Here is a 15,659-nt window from a genome sequence, read left to right as displayed (position 1 = left end):
TGTGGCACTACACGTCACACGTACAATCAAACATGACCAGTGCACATTTGTAAACAATGCACTATGCCTCGATTGTGGCACTACACGTCACACGTACAATCAAACATGACCAGTGCACTTTTGTAAACAATGCACTATGCCTCGATTGTGGCACTGCACGTCACACGTACAATCAAATGACCAGTGCACATTTGTAAACAATGCAATGCCTCGATTGTGGCACTGCACGTCACACGTACATCAAACATGACCAGTGCACATTTGTAAACAATGCACTCCTCTTGGGCACTGCACGTCACACGTACATTCAAACATGACTAGTGCACACTTGTACATCTATGCTCATTGTGGCACTGCACATCACACGTACATTCAAACATGACTAGTGCAGACTTGTAGCATTGCAGTACACCGCACTTGTGGTGCTGCGCGTCACAAAAAAAAACATAACTTCCACAACGTATAAAAGACAAAGGTATTAAACGAAAGACATATAACAAACTTAAATAACGAAAGGAAAAAGGTGCCACAGTAACTGTTTTGTCAAGGCATGTAAAATTAAAAATTCAAGCAATAAAAAACAAAAACTGAAATAACAAAACAAACTTAAATAACGAAAGGAAAAAAGGTGCCACAAGTAACTGTTTTGTCAAGGCAAGTAAAATTAAAATTCAAGCATTAAAAAACAAAAACTGAAATAACAAAAGTTACTGTGCTGGCTGCGGCGGCTCTTGCCCTGGCATGGGCTGCTGTGGCAGCACCACCACAGTACTTGTTGCTAGTGTGGCGAGGGGCGAAAGGTTTTCCTCCAGTCTTCGGAGTCGCTCCTCCTGCCGGCGTCCAATCTCGCACAACTCCTTGACTGCGTCAGCCACCGATTTGAGCCCTTTTTCGAGGACCGCCGTTTGCTGTTCAAAATTAATGCAGAATTGAAAGTGTAGTGTTCAGAATAGATGCGCAGTGTATTGTATGATGAAGTACGATATTACAAAGCAAGCAAATGCCATGTAAACGTTATGGTAACATTTGACACAACCTAGTCATTATAGCTAAGCATATTTGGCAGGAACATGCCGAGTACGTAGGCTTCGCTTCGTTCTCAAACGTGGTAGCTGCATTCCAATGTGAAAAAATGCACTTGCTCATCTTCATTGCACAAGAGGGTGAAGCGTCGAAACACGGACACAAGAGATGAGAGCAAGAAATCACAGTATATCTTGTGTTGTTATCTTCTGTGTCTGTGCATGCACGTTTCTTTCTTTTGTAATGAATGCTAGCGAACTAGCTCAAGTTTATGTCATTATAAGCTCTCGCTAACCTATAGGTTTGTTTACATGCATGTTACTGAACCCCAGGTAGACAAATTCAATAGGCAGTTCATACTACAATAAGCTTCATTAGTTCTTTCATTGTTTTGTTTCGTGCAAAAAACAACTGCATTATTAAAATATGCCAGCCATGCTGTAATGCTTGGGTCCGTTCCTTTCTGGGATCCTAATTTTTATTTGCATTCGTTGCGTCAACCCTGCCATGTTGGCTTTTCCTAATGCTCTCGCATTTAGTTTACCGATGTCTGTTCTTGCCGTTCCTGGGTAGATATAAAGTGTCAATCACCTGTGGTGCATACCCGTTTACAGCGGCCCGTGACAAACGGGTATGTGCCACACGTATCTGGAGAAAGGGGTTTTGACGACGTGCGCGACACGCTTTTCACGTTATTCATGTCATCATCAGGCATACTTGTCAAACCCTCTTACCCTCCCATTTAAGGAAGCAATCACGAGGGCACCCAAACATAGGCGGCTGGACAGACAGACTGACAGACGGACACAACATTCAAAGTGCCTTGGGTTCGCTAAGAATGCTTTCCATTTAATAGGTGTGAGTTAGCGCATCAGCCTACTTGATATATATTTCGACCATGAGGAGCATGTACCTTGCGTGTGGCCTCCACTTGCTGGCCCTGGGCTTTGCACAGCTGCTGAGATGCAAGCACGCTTTGTCTGCCATGGTCAATGGCTTGAGCCAGTAGGTCCTCCTGGCTGGCTTGCGGAGACGAAGTGCCTGCAACAAATGCCCGCCACATTGCTGAAATTTTAGGTACACACAACTGTAATTGTGATTGCTTGTGATTATTATGTACATACACTAGAAGAACTCAGAATTTAGCAAAAATTTTCCGCACGCTTGCAACAACACTCTTAAAGAGAGCATGTTTCTTGTGTACCAATTAGGGCAATGCATCACAAACATGTCATGCTCTGCCATAGCAAGACACCTTGCAAATGCAAACAAAGGCAGCGAAGAAGACATGTGAGGTGTAGTGAAAGGTAAAGGTATACTTGGAAATTGCATACAGCATCTGAAACCTAACGTTTCATACATGACAGGGAAAGTACAGCTGCATATAAATGTACTACTTCATGTTTAGTTATTACGTTAGCACACAGTGTAATGTAAATAATAATGCTAAACAGCCCAGAGGGGATTATGGCATACCCTTGTTGGAAAGTATTTTTAGTGTCGGAGTCTGTCACTTCCAGTGGGAGAGGTCACCTGGTTTCGAAAGATGAACCTAGCTGAACAATGCTTTCCCGTTTAAAATGGGTGCTGTAGTTACATTAGTCACTGTAATGGCTGTAACATTATGCTTCAGAATATTGCGCATGCAAGCAAGGCACACGGTTATGGCTCGTTTTACACATTCACTTATGATCTGCAAGCTGCCTTACGTGCACGCCCGAAGCCAGCTGTGCGACGTGGGTCAAACCCACGCCTTCCAGTAAATGTGCCCTGCCTTGGAGCTGGTGGGCACGGCTGCCTGCTTGGGAGGCCACTTGCACCAGGCTGGGTTGCGTGTGCTTGGGCTGCCACTGGCGCGTCTGGTTGCTGGTCGTCCTGCATATGCGCATGCAAAATTAATGTCACAGTAAATTCAGGCAAAAAAAATTGTGCAATGTAGCTTACTTCTACAAAGATTATTGCGGCTCCTTTGCACTGCTATAACTGCAGCATTTAGGATGCACTAAGTTACATTGAAGTGCCTCCGAATTCATCCATAGTTTTATGTACATTCATGTACAGCCTCTACCTGGCAAGATGTTTGTAGTCACATGCAACACTTACAACAATAAGGGTTGTGCACAATTTTTTTCTCCCCTTTCTGGTATTACCTCTAGTGTACGTCAAGGTATTCTACTGGACCCCTACTCATTTAAATTGCCTCAATGCCTTGCAAAGTAATGTATCTTGTTTAGCTGTGTGCGAATATTTGCCTGCTATTGCACTCCCTGCCATGTCATTACTTGTTCCACTCACTATGTGGCACTCCACAATGATCAAAGCATATCAGTGATTTGTGTTCTATGTGCATCTGCTCTGTGGATGTGTGGAAGCACAATGCAATTTATTTCTCTTGAGAAACTCGTATGTGTCACTAACTATTTCAGTAGTAACACATTGAGAAGTGAAGTGAAAAATACAAGTATTCAGGAGTCTTTGTCATGCACAATCTTTCATGAACACATGACTTCTATTTCGGATACAGCTTTTACATCATTAGAAATTATGATTCATGTACCGCCACTGGACTCCTGTACCACCAGCAGCTTGTCTGTCATCATCGAACTTAAATGAAAAAGCATCGTCAACATTGCAAGAAATGCACAATGGCTTTGCCTGCACCTAGTACCTGATTTTATGGCAGTACACAAGTTCCCACATTTTTCATCCTTTGAACATTCCATCTATTCATGGAATGCTCTCCTACATGGCATCACTTCCAGTTTTCAAAATGAGTTCATGCTGTGATAACATGCATTATTTCACGGTTTCGTCCACGTTAGTGTATTCTTTCTCTGCTGCATTTTTGCACATGCTAATCAAAGACTTTTGTTGATCATCTTTGCAATGCATTCATGTTCTACTTTATGTTGCTAATGTCACGTTTCTACTTGCCGATGTACTCCCGTGTGTATTCTTTACTTTTTTCTTACTATGCATTCTCATATTTTTCATGACTGTTGCTGTTACCAGTAGCAAAGAAGTTGGCCAAAGCAGTTGGAAAATTTCATTTGGACACAATTACAATGAGCGTGAAATTTCAAATTGTGCTTTAAAACACCTATTCTATAAATCCACTCGGCCGACTTGGTCACGCCAATTATTTTGAAGGGGCTTGACCAACATAACAAATTGGTAACACATGTGAATTCCAAATGGATCGACCTACTAGACTAGTCGCTGGCTGCAGTTCATCCATTGAGAAAACCGTACAGCACAAATTTGATTTCCGAGTTGTGTTCAGTGGGCAGTAACCTAACCAATTGGTAGCACAAACAAAATCCAAATGGTTTGTCCAGTTACGTGAGGTGCTCAGGCACATCTATCCCATTGGCGATAATTGTGGCCCTGAAGGGGGTGAGCTGTTCATTTCATTGGAGACACACCAACAAGCTTTGAAATATTTTGCTATCAAGACTTAGCAAACCGTGTAGTTGTATTGCATGAGCTGAACATTACATAATATTGCCTGCACACAAATGAAGCACAAACAATTTCATCACTGATACCTCGCAAATTCAGTTCAGCAGACATAGTCTCGCTGGCCATGCCGGTAAATTTTGGCCCAGTAACCTTTGCCAGCTTTTCAAGACAAATAGGTAATTCTCATGGCCCACTCAACAATGCAAGCATGAAATCAGTGCCGCTCTGCACCCACCACACTGAAGTTATTCGAGACTGCTGATAGCGCAGGTGTACCTTTAAAAGATATTTTCTTGTTTGTTAGCTTTAATAGTTTCTGTGATGTCCAATTGAAACCAACTGGTTCAATTCTCATTACAACCAGCCACTTTGAAGGCCCTCACCTTCCTCCTATTTCTACGTTCCACCATGACACCTTTCCAAGAGGCATTTGATCAACAGTGCACCTAATACATATAACGCTCATAATATCACCTGACATTTCATACAAGTATGAAATGGAAGTAATACCAATATGGCATTTAACAAGGCCCAGCTGGAACTGTCCTACAACTAAGTAGTCCCATAACCATGCCCAAATGGAATGCACAATAGCAACTGGTCTCGTAACATTGTCAAATTTGAATGCTTAATAGCAACTGGACTTGTAGTGATGTTCTAACATTCCAGTTGGAAGAGCAATGTACAGGGTCGACCACATCTAAGCTGAACACCTCATTAGTATTCAAACCGGCAAAACTAGAACGTTTCTTATACTTCACGAGTGCAATGCCCGTTATAGAACGTCTAATCATGGTGTCGACAAACACAGTAATGATTTTCCGAATTATGTATTAAACAACAGCTTCAATGGGGTCTTGAATACTAATGAGGTGTTCACCTTGAATGTGGACAACTCTGTACCTATGGGTTCACCACAATTGGAATCGCGCAATCTTTTGGACTATCCAGCATTAAAGTAAGAGACAAAACGGATGATTGTACAACACTTGTCACGGCCATTTGGAACTGTCCTGTCCAGTTAAACTATCCCTTTGAAGTGCTACATTCCAGTTAGTTTCCAGTTTGTTCCATTTGGGGCCAATCAATAATGCAGGGTCCGACCACTTAGTCCATTTGATTGTTTTGATTGTGTCACAGAACAAATGGAGTACAGACAACGGTTACCTTTCGAATTAGACATTTAAGATCATCCATTTCGAACATGTTGGATAATGTAAAACACCAACTGGGGCCACTTTAGGACACTTTAAATTTGAAATCAGCATCGTTGTTTATTTTCCCTGAGTTCACAAAGCATTTATTGTTATTGTATTAATGTTCTGTTTTACTATGTTTGAGTATTCATTTGCATGTACCACTGCCTTCCCTGCTTTTTAAAAAAATGCTTACCTGTTTACAATTATGTAGCCGTACTTTCCTTCCATCACTGAATGATCTACTGAAGGTCGGTTGAGTAATTGTGAATTAGAAAATAAAATGTTGTTCCCAACTTTAGGTGTACTGTATTTCTATTACTTTGGCACACAGTATTCCTTCTTTCTCTCCACAGAGAGTAATGTTACGCAGCTTAGAATATCACATTCAGGTACTAACGTCGGAGTCGGAAAAATAAGGTGGGTCCCCCAGGCCTTGGGCGCATGCTGGGCCCACCAAAGCGAGGACTCTACCTTTGAGGCCACCGAGTACTCCTCCACCTGTCGCCCTACAAGTTATTGAACAATGCACTGTTAAGTTGGTATTCATAATTTCAGTTTTATTCGCTTTGCGGAAACTGCTTCACATCATCACGTGAAGTTTTCCTTTGTTTTAAAATCCAACTGTTCATTTAGTCATAAACTGAACAATCTGCACCGTCTGTTGTGTGAGAAATAATCACTATAAGTGCCGTACTTTATTCTCGCAAACTTACTCAAGGTTATGAGCCTATTCAGGCATTTTTGTCACTAAGTACTGCTAGCTAAACAGGATGTTTTGAAATACTCAATTTTCATGAACTATTCAGTATGTGCCACACTGTGTACACAGAAGTGACATAAAAAGTTCATTGCAAAACTCTGTCCTCTATCGTAACACGATCTTCGCTTCCTCATTCTTTTCACCGCAACAATATTACGAAGCTTATAATGTAATGTAACTGTATCCTTTGTCACTGCCTTAGAATGTCAATTATAATTATATTTCAGCATGTGGCTCCTATCTCATAAGCCGTACTTTCGATACGCGCATATGCATTGACATAACGATTAGACACCCCCCCCCCCCTTGATATTTTCCCGCGAGCAGAGTCGCCGCTCTTTACTTTTGACCAGAGGCACATGTACTCAATTCCTGCGCTTCAAGACACAATACCTCTCAGTTTTTAGAAATCACATCTTACTCACCTCATTTCGCTGGCGTAGTCGCCCGCGTCGCGCCTACAACGGTGCACGAATTTCGTCCACCAAATTCGCCATTCCCTTGCCGACCGAATTGGTGGGCCTTCATCATTCAGGAGCCTGGCAAGCTCCTCCCACAAACGACTCCTATCAAAAGTCGTGAACGTAGAATCCAATTCACCTGCCCGAAACACTAAGCGCGAATGCCGCTCCATAAAGTTAATTAAAATTTCTTCCTGCCGATTTGAAATTCTGGAACTCGGCATGGCGATTTGGTAGACGTCGTGTCTGCGAGAAAAGTGACCGTCTGTCCGCTTTGCGAGATTGACGAAAAAATGCTCACGACAAATTTCATTAATTTGTGTGCTTTATTGGTAACATACAGCCTGTGATACTGTATTTATTGATATTCTGGAAACCGCATACGAAGAGAAAAAACTACAATGAACAGAACTGTCGTCTGTTCGCGTAGCGCTTACTTGAAAAACTCGTACAGGAGACGACGCCTAGCGCAGTGGCATGTATCATTTAACATCGCTGTAGTACGTGCGCTCTCCTTTCGGTCTGCTATGCAGATGTGTATCACAACACTATGAGTATTTCGTAATACGCAAGCGGTAACGATGAGTAGGCAGAGAAAGAATTTCGCTGCTTGCTTACAGCCCGCTATAAAGCGAAACCTGCTTGAAATTCGAGCTGTTAGTGGGCACGATGTCGCTGCGGTGGCACGCTACAACTGAACTGTCTGAGTACGCCGTGTCAAACTCTCAACAAAAATACGTTTCACGCAAAGTTTCATTCTTTAAATATTATACTGTGCATTAAATAATCGAACAAAATAACGTTGAAAGCACTTTCAACACGTCTTGTACTTCAAGTAGCCACAGCCAAGCCGGCCAAGCCTGGCCACTGCGTAGAAGCAGCAGCACGCGCTCGAAAACGCCGCACTCGGGTTGTTCTGCGCTCGTACGGTGCGCTGTGTTGTGAGACATTCGTACTACCAACGGCCAGTTGTAACAATGACGTCACAGGCAAGTGTTTTTTTCATTTACTGAACGCATCAAATTCTACGTCACCAAACGCGATACTATCGCCTTTTGCGATCGTTTGAGAATACGGGCCCTGCGCCGTTCGTTCGCGTTCGTTCTGATGATCGCACGCGATTGGCTGAAGCCGGACAACTCACGCCACTCTAAGGGGCGTGGCCATTTCTTTTTTTTCCTTGATGTTTTCTTTTTTGGTGACGTCATGCCGCGTCATAACGAGCATGTCGTCTGCTAAAAGTGAACGGAGAGCGAGCCCGTTCGCTCGCGTTCTCTCGCGCGAACAATGGCGTCGCACGGCATGTATTTGGAGTGATGCGGCGGTTGCGGCTGCCGCAACAGCTGATTTTGAGAAAATGGCGCTTGCAACGGTGCTTCCCTGCTACGTTGGCGTTTCTCGAAGCAGATGCAGAATGGTAGGAGGTGCGAAATGCGTTTGAAGAGATGAGCGAGTGTGAATTCCAGCGTCGCTTTCGTTTCTCGAAACGTGCTGTAGTTGTGCGACGAACTCGACCCCGTCATCGGGTGCCAACGAACCAGTGGGATTTAAACAGAGCGGAAGGTGTTGTGCGCGCTGAGATTTTTTTGCGATCGGATGCTTCCAGCGAGCTGTCGGCAGCGAGGAATTCATCGGCCTGTCGCAGTCGTCCGTCAGGAACACGCCATTACTGTCGTTCGCGGGCAAAAACGGTGGGTGGCTTTTCCGGAGACCACAGAATCGAAGAGCGAACAAAGGCGGCGTTCGCGCGGCTCGGGCGGATTCCCGTTGTGGTCGGGTGCGTGGATGGTATGCTCATCGCCATCCAGAAGTCCCATGGTCTGAGCTCCGCGGACACGACGCATTACATGTCGCGGAAGGGAGTCTACGCATTGAACACCATGATCGTGAGTATTATTCATGCATTGTATGCGTAGCGAATTGTTTCATTTATATCGCTTAAACTTTCCGCTTTACTAAGGCTGTTGCAACTGAGTATAGTGGGAGCGGTATTTTCGATCTATCCAGAACGGGAATTGGTTCGTTTCAGGGCACTTCGCTTAGGATAAGCAATGAAATCATGCGACGCGGAGTACATTTTGGTTCATTCTAAAAAGACAGGGCGTGCAAACACGAACACAAGAAAGAAGTCAGGACACCACAAACGCCGGCGTTTGTGGTGTCCTGACTTCTTTCTTGTGTCCGTGTTTGCACGCCCTGTCTTTTTAGAATGAATACTTACCAACTAGCTCAGCTCTCTGTTATTCTAAGCTACATTTTGGTTCAGCGGCCTGCACAGTGCGTAATATTACCGTTGCTCGTTCGCCATGTGTACCCGAAGCTTGAGTCTCGATTTGTATTTGTTGAGATTAACGCTGCCAGAATGTGCCGTAGTATGTCCTTATTGTTCATTGTCGTGATGGACGTTACATGGATCGATACATGGATGGATGAATAAACTTTATTTCGGTCCCTCGGAACGCGCCCTAGCATGTACATACATTAAATACGCATTGTTTCATAACCCTTTTTTCAGTCGCAAGTTTTTCGTGTTGTAGATATTTTGTGATACATTGCCTTAAACATACAGCAGTAATTTGGTTAAAAGGCTTTGGTGGCTGGAAGATGGGTTGTTCCAAGCAGTAAACATGCAGACTACCCTTTGACACTGCATTGTCCGCGTGTTAGAACTTATGGTACAAGTCCTACCTTGTCGATGATTTGTTCATAGCTATGGTTCAACAGTCAGTAACAGTGCAGACATATGTAGTTACATTAACATAATACCCAACATTGTACCCAAGGTCTTTTATGGGTACAATTTTGACTGAATTGAATTCTGCAGACATGTGATGCCGACCTCTGGATGTCAGTCCATGTTTCCCGGGGTCATGTCATGACTCGTGGGTATGGCGGGGGAGCCCTCTCCGTCAGCACCTGAAAGCAAAACTTCGGCTTGCTTGGTAAGTGCTGTCAATGCTTGCCACATTCAAGACGTTATCACTACAGCTGTCATGCCGCCCTCGTGCAGGAGACTCCAGCTATACATTAGAACCGTGGCTCCTGACACCAGTGCCCGGACGACCAGCTCGTGGCACCCCTGATAACCACTACAACAAGTCCCACACCGCCTTGCGCAATGTTGTGGAGTGGTGCATCGCTGTAAGCTTGTGCAGAGCTGCACAAGCATCATCGCTGCTTGTGCAGCTCTGCACGACATTGCGTTGGCGGCACATGAGCCTGTTCTCGAAGGGGACGATGACGACACCGACGATGCTGAGCTGCTGCCAGCAGCAGCTGAGCTACCACCACCACCACCACAACGGGAGCCAGCAGCAGCGCAACCGTGTAGTGAACCTGTTTCGAGAACCACAGGGCCTGCATGCTTGAGCACCTGCGCAGAGTACGCCGCCGGCTGCAACGACCTCAGCAGCATTGTGTGGTGCGTGTTTGTTTTTGTTCATTGTGTTTGTCACTGGCATGAACAAAAGGCAGTTTTTTTACTACACTTCAAATGTTTGCTACACATAGTATCAACGAAACAGCGTTCTTCTATCAATGAATAACCCCCTTGAATAGGTTGGCAAAAAAATGTGAAGTTCACCCTGACTCACTCGTGAAATATATTTTGCTCTTGGGGCTCAGTCGAACTCAGACTCACCAAAATTTTCCTCAGGCGGATTCACTCGGACTCAGGCTCACTAAAATGTTTTCACCCGGACTCAAACTCACCAAAGTATTACTCACCTGGACTCGCAGCTCGATCTGAATCTGAGTGAATCGACTCATGAGTGAGTTTGCCGACCTATGCCCATTGTCACACAATGCCATGCTGATGAAATACTTCGACCAGGTTGTAAAATATGGTGCTTCACACTAAGCACAAGTGAGACCTCACCTGTGAATGGCACATTGTGCCATTCGGAGCCAAAGTGGTAACCTGAAAAGGCTGTTGAATCAGCACAGCAACATGCGCTAGCTTTAGTGCAACAAGGATCGTGCTTTTAAATGAGGTGAACAACAAGGGTGGTGTAAGAAGTGAAATTTTATTACAAGTATCACGAGCAATGCACATAGAAAGCAGAGTAAACAAATATCCCTTAAATTTAATGCCAAGGAAAAGAACATAAAAGTAGCGTCCTTTTATAATATACAAATGGAATTGGTACAAAGTGCCTGCTGCTCCTCTGCATCATCATACGCGTCTTGCAGCACAAAAGTCATTGTAGTACATGAAAACAAGGCACAGTCGAACCGGTACTAATCGAACTCGCTAAGAAGATGCAAGTTGTTGGTTGCTGATATTTCTTCCTCTATTATTAATTTCTGTTTGTACCCAATCATGTTGTCTAAACACTTCTAAGCAACAGAACACGTGTTCGTCAACTATATTTTGGTCTTGCAATATTTCCAAATTATTGTGCAACCTAGACCATGCACAAACGCTCTTCTTTTTTTCTAGGATATGTAAAAATCAAGTATTCTACACGTATACACTATAGACATAAAGATACACTACAGTGCACTATGTGCATATACTACAAACTTGCTGAATGCATTAATTCATATGAGATTTCAAAAAATGACATTGCAGGACACGATTTACCACTGAGCTACACTGTGTTATGTACAATGAAACAGCACATCAGTGCTTCTGATATGCAGAAAAAGAAAATTAACTGAAAAAAAAATTGCAGGGCACCATTGAAGCAAACCAGCGTATCACAACTCGTGGTGTGAACAAAAATAAATCTACATATATGTACAACTAGTCTTTACAAATCACTGTGCAGGTGGCTTCTGCTGCAATGAGAGCCCGGGTGAGGGTACCAACGCCTTGCAGCTCGTGGACCACGTCACCGAGAAGTTGAACCTGGCAGTCGGCAGCTTTCCAATGATATCTGGCCCTGCCGCCTGGTGTTCGCGGCTAGTAACTCCAGCGCTTCGGCCTGCCGGTTGCCCACATCTCGCAGCTGCGGCATGAGCTGGAAACCAAGAAATGTGTTGCCATTATCACCTATGAATTTCCTGCTACCGACTCTTCGCTGGAAGCTTCTGTTCGTGAAGACTTTCAGTGTGTGCAACAATTTCGTCTCTGTGGAAAATCCACTGACCTAAAGGCATTCATGAATGGTGCTTAGTTCACCGCACAACCAATGCACTTCGTTTGGACAGACCAAAGCGGTGCCGGAATTCATTTTCGCTCATCTCATCAAACACATCTCACACCTCTAACCACCTCTGCACGAGAAGCAACCAAGCAGCCCTTTTCAGGGCTACACAATTGTTTGTCTGGCTTTACACGATGACTGACACAATCTCCTTCTGAAACCCTAGCTGCTGCAGTATGCATAACATACAGCAAGCAGGTGTAACACAGGTGCAAACATATGCATTTGCGTATGATGGCTATGTTAAGTTATATAACGAGCTTGCTTTTTGAACAGTACATTTAGCAATAGCACATTTTCAGTTTCACTTTTGAAGCAAGTGACAAAATAGGGAAACATTTCAAGATGTTGAACATTCTTCTACTGCAACTTTTTCGCTACATTTCACCATAACTGCAAGGCAGGACACGTGTTTATTCCATCTGACAGTTATGCAAACAACTAGCTCCTGCAACCGTTTGCCAAATTTTTTTGTGCAACTTTTTGTGTTTATGCCCACAGATGTCATCTCTTCACAAACACATAGCCGCACGCATGAGCGTCACCTGTGAGCATGTCATACCATCTACAGCTAATCAAAAACATCAGCGAAACTTACGAGTTGTGGCACGGGGAAGGTCCTGGGCCACATCCTCTTCAGCCACACCAGCAGCAGCTGGAGCAGGGCTCACCTGTTAGTAGTAAGAAGTTTTTTGATTGACACTTGAGTGCAAGATGTGAAAGTTCACCTGCAAGCCGCGGAAGTTGTTCCCGACCAAGAACCTTGGCGGTGCAGGCGACGGAAGTCCCCAGATAGTGCACATGCTTGCAGGCTCTGATCTGGGGGAACCATCTGTAAGCATACGTTAAAAAAAGACTATATCCCAGTCTGGTCCCTACTAATGATAACAGTGCAGCTACACAGAGCTAAAAACAATAATTCGTAGGGATTATTGTGGCGAATGTGCACTAATGCTGGAAGTGGAATAGCAATGTTTTTTTTAGAGATGTTTACACAGCGGCATGCTATGACACAGACTTCGGAGAGAGGGGGGAGGGAAGCAAATCTACTGGCTACGCACCTCACTCGACTCGAGGGTCTGAGAAATGGGTTGGAACACGTAGGGTGCTCTAATGAGCTTCGAAATATAGTTCGCGGCTGTTCTTTCGTCATCACCGCAAATGTGGCTGTTTTGCTTTCTGTTCCGAGCGGCACAACGTGTTAGCACCTCAGCCAACGCGGCGGCCGGGTGATTCACTCGATATTGTTTGAAAAAGTAAAACTGACAGCGCGTAATGGCTCGAAGCAAATGAGCACACTAATTCGCAGCATACAAGTAACAATGATATTCTAAGCCAGTGCTTACCGATTCAGATCGCCCGAACTCTGGGCCTCGTTTACTGTCGACCCGCGCGGTCCCTGTCAAGCACGACGCGGCCGCGGTAACCCGTAATCTGGCCGCCTCCGGTGCCGCTGTAAAGCACAAGCGGGACGTGTAAGATGACCGACCACAATACAATTGTGCTCGCACTCACCTCTGCTGCTCTCGGAGTTTGGCAAGGCTGTGGTGTTACGCGCAGGGACTTCGTTCAAAAGCGCTACCAGCTCCTGCCACATGTCGTCCCGGTCCTCCCTCGTGAACGACGGCTCCAGCGGGCACGACAGCGTCGCGATCTGTGGATGCTCTCTCACAAAAGCCAGCAGAAGCTCCTTTTGACGATCAGACACCCGAGAACCAACGCAGACGTCGCGATGGGACGACATTTTGAAACTGCGTCAGCCGCTACTTTTCTTTTTTTTTCGCGTTCGCGACACCATCTAGCGACGACGTCAAAAAAAACTAACATTATTAAATATTATCACTCAAAGCTGTTGCTGTTTGAAAGAGTGTTTGAGCTTGAAAAGCAAAAACAATCATTTTCTGTAAAGTAATTATATTTATTAAAAGGCGAGAAACGCTTCACGGTCCCCGTGCCGACGTCACAGGATGCGCGTCTACTTCCGGAAAGCTCTCCGCTTCACGATTGGCTGTTCTCTTCCTCTCGGCGGTTCTAGGCGGGAGAGCTGCGCCTCCTCTCACTTTTGTGACGTAGGCACCGCAGAACGAACGCGAACGAACAAAGATCTCCGATCGCCCCCTGAGTTGCAGCTGCTCGCCCTCTTCCGTTCCTTTGCCGCACCGGTTCTCGCTTTTCTCCCCTTCCTTATCGTGTTCGCTCGCGCGCCTTCACAATATCGTGTTCGCTCGCGCGCCGCCTGTGACGCGGCTTGGCAGCACGTAGCAGCAGTGATGGGATAAAAAAAATGCTGCAAGACAATGATAAACATTTTGTGTACCATTATACAACAAAACATCGTATTTTACATTGCATACCTGAGAACGGGCCACTTTTGGTACGAGTAAACGCCCTCATGCCAGCAACAGTGGAGATCGCTCGCCGAGGGCGTCGCGTGAATTGGGTTTGCCCATCCAAGCGACCGCTTGCGCGAAGACGATCTACGTCGCGTCGCTCGTCGCTGTCGCGTGCATTTTCGCGTATATGGGGTTTGGTCTTCACGGCAGTGCCTGAACGAAAAAGCAACTTCTTAGTGGGGAGGCCGCTTCTGAGCGATTCTTCAATTGTATTTCCAGTGCTTGCTGTTTAAACATACCGTTCGTGGACCATTCGTGCACAGGATATGCAATGAACGGTCCGTTTTTACTACTATCTGTAACAGCTGTTGACCTCACGGCCGTGTCTGTGTGTATGATCACAAGCATGTGGAAAACTTGAGCCTTTGAGAGCAAGTGTCCGCAGTGCCGACTGATATCTCTTTGAAATTTGCACCGAGCCAGTGTCACCATCGATGCCTCGCCCTTAGGGCGATTCATTTGCAAGTTCTTTCTTATTGATGTTCCCTGTTAATTTAAATTATTATATTCTAAGCGGGAGATGTAAGCAAGTGCATACACACATTATCAATTTCAAATCGCTTACTGAAACACGATTTAATATTACATTGGACGTCGTCGTAATGAAAACAGAAAAATGCATAATTGTTGAAGAACATCTTAATTAACATATTACCTTCTGAAAATGTCGTGAAAATGAACAAATATAATGAGCTAGCGAAAGGCCACAGCTAATTCGCAAAATATTTTTAACAAAATTGGTTTCTGGGCACAGTGCTTCGTATATGAAAAGAATGGCGAAATACTGTATATTGAATAGTAACAAAAATGAAAGCACTGCAGTGGGCCCTGCTATTTGTGTCTTGAAAAAGGGCTGTTGTACTCTGTTCACTGTTTGCCCATCGTCCCGCTTCAAAGCTGCGATTTCCAGTGTTCCACGAAATACATTGCCATTTGCATTGTAGCAACGAAGCCGGAAAGAACCACACAGTCCTTGCAGTACATCCAGTCGGTGAGCCATAGAGTGCGACATACTTACTGGTAACATCTTTAGTTCTAATGTGAGCATGCGAGTTACGAGGGGAAGGAAATATATATGTGCCATGTGCGCCAGAATGTGTTAATGAGATATACAAAAACGCATTCCTGCTCAATTTCACATTGTGGTTCAATTAATTAATGAGCCCCCTTAGTTCTTTTTTAACATACCTTACAGCTAGGGCACAATGGGG

General features: G+C 44.7%; 1 protein-coding gene across 1 annotated transcript; it reads right to left on the bottom strand.

Moving 5' to 3' along the window:
• Positions 1–11,099: 11,099 nt before the first annotated feature.
• On the bottom strand, positions 11,100–13,826 carry LOC119397784 (uncharacterized). The gene is made up of 4 exons (XM_049416722.1): positions 13,571–13,826; positions 12,784–12,887; positions 12,654–12,726; positions 11,100–11,869 (listed from the first exon to the last, which is right to left on the bottom strand). Exons 1-4 carry the CDS (start codon positions 13,797–13,799, stop codon positions 11,667–11,669), a joined length of 609 nt encoding a protein of 202 aa, XP_049272679.1. The 5' UTR covers positions 13,800–13,826; the 3' UTR covers positions 11,100–11,666.
• Between the last annotated feature and the right edge of the window lie 1,833 nt (positions 13,827–15,659).

Source organism: Rhipicephalus sanguineus, chromosome 6, assembly GCF_013339695.2.
Source record: "Rhipicephalus sanguineus isolate Rsan-2018 chromosome 6, BIME_Rsan_1.4, whole genome shotgun sequence".
Lineage (NCBI taxonomy): Eukaryota > Metazoa > Arthropoda > Arachnida > Ixodida > Ixodidae > Rhipicephalus > Rhipicephalus sanguineus.
Note: the sequence above shows the minus strand (reverse complement) of the source record. Positions and strands in the feature narration are given on the sequence as shown.